The sequence below is a fragment of the Molossus molossus genome, unplaced genomic scaffold, assembly GCF_014108415.1.
Source record: "Molossus molossus isolate mMolMol1 unplaced genomic scaffold, mMolMol1.p scaffold_m16_p_12, whole genome shotgun sequence".
Taxonomy (NCBI): Eukaryota; Metazoa; Chordata; class Mammalia; order Chiroptera; family Molossidae; genus Molossus; species Molossus molossus.
The window spans coordinates 55,474,075-55,481,436 of record NW_023425347.1 but is presented as its reverse complement, the minus strand read 5'-3'; the positions used below and the strand labels follow the sequence as shown (position 1 = coordinate 55,481,436).

At 49.2% G+C, this 7,362-nt stretch overlaps 1 protein-coding gene across 1 annotated transcript in view; it reads left to right on the top strand.

Moving 5' to 3' along the window:
* The first annotated feature begins 678 nt into the window (after window positions 1-678).
* CACHD1 (cache domain containing 1) overlaps window positions 679-7,362 on the top strand; it is a 216,680-nt gene continuing 209,996 nt past the window's right edge. The window contains exon 1 of the mRNA XM_036257370.1: window positions 679-924. Coding sequence (XP_036113263.1) covers window positions 679-924 — 246 coding nt within the window. The remainder of the gene's footprint in view (window positions 925-7,362) is intronic.

Here is a 7,362-nt window from a genome sequence, read left to right as displayed (position 1 = left end):
AGAGGAGGGGCGACTGGGGGAATTTCCCCGCCTCTCTCCTGATTCCATAAATCACCGCAGCCGCGGCGGCGGCCGAGCCGGGAAGTGCGCGGAGCCGGAGCGCAGCGTGGTGGCACCAGACACCTCCCTTTCCCCCCCACCGCTTTCTTTCTTTCAGGGTTTTTTTTCCTTCCCTCAAGCCTCCCCCTCTCCCTCCTCGCTCGGGTGGCTGCCCCAGCCCAGCAGCCGGGTCGCCGCTCCGCCTCCACAGGGTGCCGCCGGCCGTCTTGGCTGCCGCTGCCTCCCTGCGCCCGGACTCGGGAAGCGAAAGCTCGGCGGCTCCCGGCTCGCGCTCCGACTGTCAGCCCCGCGGCCGCGCGGCCCGCGCACCCGGTGCAGGCGCCGCCGCTCTTCCAGACGCCCCAGCGCCGCGGGGGCCGCGCCGGGGTCCCGGGGACAGCTCGGGCGGCCGCTTCCTCTCCCGCCCGCCGCCGGAGCCGGCGATGGTGGCCGCCCGCGCTCCCGCCCTGTAGCGGGGCGCCCCCTAAGTTTGGAAGCCGCCGCGGCGCGGAGAGGCGTCTGCACAAGGGGAAGAAAGTTTTGCGGGGTGCGCCGAGCGGGCCCTGGGCGCACCTCCCGGGGCTCTCTCCCCGCTTCCCGGCGCCTGGATCCCGTCGGCGGGGAGTGGGGGGAGGCAGCATGGCCCGCGAGCCGGAGGAAGAGGAGACGGCGGGGGCGGCCGCCCTGGCCCGCCGCTGCCGGGGCTTGCCCGGCCGGGCCGGGGCGGGAGCGCTGCGGCCGTCCCTCTGGCTGTTCTGCCTGTTCGCGTGCTGGCTGCTGGGCGCGGTGGCCGACGCCGACTTCTCCATCCTGGACGAGGCGCAAGTGCTGGCGAGCCAGATGCGGAGGCTAGCGGCCGAGGAGCTGGGGGTCGTCACCATGCAGGTAAATGGCCCCCATTGCGCCCCCAAACTTGCCAGTCATCCTGCCTCTCTCTGCGCAAAGCCCGGTCCCCAGTACAGGTCCCCTTGACCGTGCACCGACCTCTCTGGCTTTCACAGACTCCCCCCCCGCCCCCCATACCTCTGTTCTCTGCACAGGATCCTCCACCCCCAAATGCACACCAACTCTTCCTTGCACTCAGGTACCCCTCCCTTTCTCCTCTGCAGAACCCCCTGGTCTTTGCTTGGAACCCACTTTCCCTCCCGCCCAGCTCCTTTATCTCGGCAAGGATTCTCCGGTTCCCTCGCACCTCCTGCCCCAATTTGCACGAATCTCCTCCGCCGTCTTGTTTTTATCACCGCCCCTGCAAACTCCCCTTCCCTCTTTGTGTACCCATCCTGGGGCAGACGGCCCCGCCTGGCTCGGATCATTTTCCGAGGCCCCCAGCCTCTTGACCACCACCTCGTGTTCCCCCAACCGAGGCGCATTAATGGGCGCCCGGAGGAAAGGCACCCGTAGGGGAGGCACCAGCAGCTGCTCCAGGGCCACCTGGGTCCCGGCGGAGAGCGGCCCGGAGCGGACTCTGCGCTTCCAGTCCCCGCCGGGTGCATTGGGGGAGGGGTTGGCTTGGTAGATTCCTGACTCTTGTCCTGTGTGGGAGACTTTGTTTCGTTGTTGCTTTCTGCTGTTACCATTGTCCGTTGCGCGCTGTACGCTTTTTGTTTTGTTTTGTACATGTCTTTTTTGGGGGGTGAGGGACACAGTGAATAAGGTTCCTATTTCTCTACTTTGTTTACCGTGTAGCTCCTCCCGGGAAGAGTAAGGGGGCTTCAAAACGAACGAGCGGGTCTCATAAGGAATCTGAAGATGTTACTAACAACCAACAGTAATAAAAATTACTAAACGGCAATCACCTGGAGATTCTGTCCCGCCGCTATTTTAACCTACTTGGCTGGAAAGGCCCCCTCGATTAGGAGAGGTTGAGATGACATTGGGAGTCTAAAACCTTTGCTATAACTTTCTGCAGGAAAACAACCTTATTCTTTTATGCCTTCTAATAACAATAATGGTGATGAATGTGGTCTTCGAAAGAACGAAGTTTCCAGGAATGTGTTCTTGGAATAGGTTTCAGAATTCGGTTTTACTGTGACCACCGGCCCACCTCCCACTGGGAGGGAGAGGTGTTTTGAGTCCCTTTGGTGGGGTTTTGCTTTGCTTTGGTGGGATTCAAGTTTCTGACGTCTTTTTTTCTTTAACACCCCCTCCCCCGAGACTTCCTCAGTCTTTTCCCAGAATAATAGTTTTCCTAAAGCAAATTCTGCAAACCTTTTGCATTAAAATGAAAGACATTTAGGATTCTTTTTTTTTTTTTTTTTTTAAACAGTGAGGTTAGCCTGAAGAGTGGTTGGTTTGCTTGAAAGATAATTCTGTGTAGTATTTCTTTGCAGACACCCGGTCCTGAAGTGCAATAGAGTCCGATTCTTCTTCATTTGCATAGTAATAGACAAGCTTTTAAGTTACCCCATTTAACTGTCCTTTTCTGTGCAGATCTTCCAGGTTCAGATCTAGTTTATTATTTTTTTCTATATACATTTTGTGGTTTCTGATAATTGTTGACAGAGTTCTTAGGAGTGAAGCAACTGTTAGAGGAAACAGAACTAAAATGTTAGGGGAAAAACTAGCCCCCCCCCCCCCCAGTGGTGAATGTTTCAGTTCAGAACACAAACAATTGTATCTTTTCATGGAGACACCTCTTTTAATAAAGGAAATTTAATATGTTTAATAAATTTGAACTGTGCTGGTAAGACTAGTAGGCATTTGTCACCTTTACCCCATAACTAGGGCTGGACAAGGGACCCTAGGGTTTTTCCCCCACTTCCCCATATAAGCTAAGGGCTTGCTTTCTCTAAGATGCTGACAGCAGTTTTACTGTTTCTCACTCAATCCTTGACAAAAGGTGAAATCGGATCCTAACACATTGTCATTTAGGTAGGGATCCAAAGCAAATGTAGTTTTAAAAGGCTTCCCTGTTGAAAAGGAGACACTTTAGAAAAAAGCTCTGATCAGTGGGGGGTTTGTGCCCAAATGGCCCTTTATCTCCTCCCAACTGGCCTCTTTCTAACACCTTTGCAACCTCATTGTGGAAACTGGCCTCCTGGGGACAGGGTTTTGTCTGGCAAAATGTGAAGTAGCTTCTCTCCTTTTTTGAAAGGAGAAGCACATACTGTATTTAATATTTAAATTCCTCTTCTGGAGCTGTACATTGATCTACCACTTGCCTCCATTTGGAAAAATTGGGGAGGGCCTCTTTAATTTTGTTAGGCTGCCAGCTTTTTTTTAGAGTGGGGGTGGGGGTGGAGGTATACTTGCAAAATAAAATCTAAGGCAGGTAAGGTTTTGACCCATAGAACAAAGATTATGAGCCTTATATTTTCCTCTGTAATCTTCCAGAATTTGTTCAGTGGGCCTGAATTTTGTGGGGTTAGTTACCTAAATCTATCGTCCTGCCTCGTGGAATGTTGCATTTTATAGCTGCAGAGCTAATCTGTTATTAAGAGGTAGGAAGCCTCATGTGGGTATTAAGGTGGGCAGGTCAGACTTCCAGATGAGGGGGTTGGGGAAAGCTTAAGTCTCTTTGCAGGAACAAAAATGTCCTCCGTTGATAGAGGGATTGACTCCTTTCATTTGACCTTGGCATTTCCAGCTCAGTGCAGACCTTTCAGGACAGCATCTTATTTGATGAGAAACTTTCAAAATCAATGTATATGTAAAAAGCCTACTTTCGGACTTTTAAATTGCTTTCTGTTGCAGCTGAAGTTCTCCCAAGGCATTTTTTAGTTTTGAGAAATTGCAAAGTCAGTCCTGAGACGAGGCCTGCTGCAGCATTTCGAATGGCAGCACACGGACGGCTCACAGGAGGTTGCAAGGGGTAATTTTACAAAAACAAAAACCAGGCCTTCTTTCAGCACTGTAGTTTCCCATGACATAGTTCTTGTGCTTGCTGATAGAGAAGACAGTTTGAAAAGTGGTCCATCTTAAAGATTTTCTTGGAAAGGTTTTCTCCTGGAGGTTGCCTGCTCTTGTTGTTTTGTTGTTCCTTTTTAGTCATGGAGAAAAACAAAAATCTTGAAATGATTTGCACCAACTAATTTTGCCAGTGCCTTGGGAAAGCTGTCACTGAATTCTGCCCCCCCTGGCAGCAGACATCATACATCATGGGTAAAAGTCAAAACCTAATCATCATCTCCTCAGGGGCCTGGTGGAGTGAAACCATCTACATTGCGATCTGGGGAGCAGAGAGTGGCTGTGTCCAGGGAGCTTGCTTCTGCTTATTCATTCATGCAACAAGTTTTTTTCAAGCAGCATCGTGGACGAGGAAAGAACTGTACACTGGGTTCCAGCTTCGCTGCATACAAGTTGGATGATCTTCATCTGCAAATTAGGGAATGATTATTCTTCCCAGAGATTTGCTCTGTGGACCTAATGGAAAGAGTGCATGGGAAGGCACCTGTTAATGTGAGGCTGGGGCTGGGAAATGTTGATGGATGTGGTTGTTCTTAAATGGAGAAATAGTCATTGAAAGCTTACTACGCAAAGAGCACCATGCTAGGTGTTTAGGGGATTCACAAGGAGGTATTCCAGCACAGCCCCTTACATTTACAGTCTGGAGGAGGAGGTAAGATCGCACAGGTAAAACAGCTAAGTAACAATGCCTGCTTGTTAGAAGGCATATCTGGCTCTGGGAGCCATTTCACCAGGCACTTATAAGGCCCATTTAACATTATATGACAATACAGGCTTCCTAACAGTGAGGGCCTGGCACACTGCCAGTGTGCCCGCCTTGATGTTAGCTCTAACACAGCTCTGCTGGGCTGGGCATGGTCGCTGTGAATTTGGCAGACACACCAGCAGGTTGGTCAGACAGCTGCTGTATATGGCCTGAAAAGGGGTGGGGGCTAGGGTAGGCTGTCCTTCCAGTAGAGGCAGAATAACTATCAGAAACACACATCAAAACTTCAACTCAAGTTGAAGAAAGAGCAGCAACCGGGACAGATGTGATTTCAGGAACTGAAGGGCTCAACTGGGGCGAGGTGTTGGCCGAAAATAGAGAGCAATGTTGTAAATAGTGGCTGCAGCTGAAAGTGAAGGGGGGGGGGCTGCTTTGTATGCAGTTGAATAGCACTGCGTAAGTTCATTGTTCATTGTGCAACAGATGTTCAGCAAACTTTGGGGAAGGGGGCTTCTGCTTTATGAGAGGTCTTGGGTTAGGCGAAGCTGGGATGTAAGGTGAATAAGGCCGGGTCCGTGTCCTTAGCCCTCAACTGATGATGGAGACAGATACAAAAACAGGTGTTATGCCCTGGCCGGTTTGGCTCAGCTGTTAGCGTGTTGGCCCGCGGACTAGAGAGTCCCGGGTTCGGTTCCCGCTAAGGGCACGTGTCTTGGTTGCCGTTTGTCCCCAGGCCTGGTTTGGGTCGTGTGGATGTCTCTCTCACATCAATGTCTCTTTCTCTCTCTTCCTCTCACTCTCCCTCCGGCTCTATCTGAAGATAAATGCAAAAAAAAAAAAAAAAATAGCCTTGGGTGAGGACAAAAACAGGTGTTATGCTATAGAGCGTTAGTGAGACTCAGAGAGGTGTTGGAATGCAATGGGTCAGTGGCATGGTAGAGAGAGGAAGAGGCATTATGGGAGCACAGAAGAGGGCTGCCCAAGCCCATCTGATGACATCCCAGAGGGTGGCTATTCTTCCCTCGGCTGTTCGTGAATTGTCTGCATACAAAGACCAATCCTGAAAGCAGCAGCCTCAGAGATGAAGGGCAACCAGATCTAGTGCATCAGACATTTCTAATTTCCTTTCATGCCACTGGACAAGGTAGTTGGTGTATCTTAAATGCCTGATTGGGGGTGGCTCTGATTCTTGTATGCCTTCACATGACCCATGTCTTATTTCTTTGGCCATCACCCCTGAAGCTTCTGTGGGTACTGGATGTACACATCTTGGTGGCTCTACCACAACTGCATGCTGTAATGCATTGATATTTAGGTAAGGTTTGTATTTTTCCTTAAATAGTGTCCATCGTACCACGAATGGCATGTCTTAGGATGATTTGAATGTGTACTTAGGCAATATAGAATGTTTTAGGGCTGAGAAATCACCTGTATTTGCAAATAACATGGTTTGAATCTGTGCCTTGTGTACAGTATGAGCCCTAGTGGAAAACATGCTGACTTGCTCTCTTCTGAAATTGAATATTTGGAGAAGAAAATTGACTGTTGATGGATGACTGAGTTGAACTTTGTAAGAATGAGCCCAAGAAAAAGCACTGAATGACTTCTGATGGACTATCCCTGTTGTGCTTAGGACTTCCTTCACTTCCTCTCCACTAATACCTGTCTTACAGCTGGCATCTTCTCCTGTGCTTGTGTTTTTCGTGCCAGTCATACTTGAGTCTGGAGCGGCATGGGGGAGGGGAATGAGATGCCTTCACACTTTATAACTTGCTGCTATTTCTGGTTGCTGCTTGAGGAGTTCCTTCCTTGAGCTTAAGTGGATGAGCAGACAGGAACCTTGCAGAACTCTGGAATTTTGGAATTATGTGCAGTGGGATTTATTTTGGATCTGTTTGGACTTGGTGTAAAAAAAATGTGTTGAAATTCAAAATATGGAGGGGCAACAGTTTAAATCTTTATTTTTCGATCACAGTTGACATACAGGGACAACAGTTTTGACTCAGCTAGTTTTAACTGTGTAAGATCTAGCATATGGCCAAATTGCTCTGAACTTGAGTGTCTTCATTCTTCATTTGGTTAATGGAGAGAATTATATTTTAACAGTGTCTAGCACAAGGTCTAACATAGGAACAGTCAGTAAACAATTAAGTACGGGACAGTCTGTGTAGTGCCAGGGCACAGAACCTGGAAGGCAACAAACTAACTCCCAAGCCCGAATGAAACTGAAATCTCATCTTTAGAACCTGCATATTTCAATGTGGTCAGTCCCAGGGATTAGCAAAGTGTGGTGGGCAGATCTTAGGGATGTACAAAACCATCCCTTGGGGTTTATGAAGAAAATATTAGATCTGCTGTTCATAGTTATTCATTTACTTTAAAAAGTAATTTTTTTCCTTTATTGATTTTAGAGAGCGGAAGTGAGAGGGGGAGAGAGAGAGAAAAATTGATGAGAGAGAACATCGATTGGCCACCTCCTGCATGCCCCCCACTGGGGATCGGGTCCTCATCCTGGGCATGTGTCCCGACCGGGAATCGAATCAGCGACCTCTTGGTGCATGGGTCAGCGATCAACCACTGAGCCACACCAGCTGGACTATTCATTTCCTTTGGAAGTTTCATATTACAAAGATTTGAAAAAAACAAAACAAAAAACACCAAAGTAAAGAGAATAGCATTAAAATGCCCCTGTACCTTACACAGCTTAAACA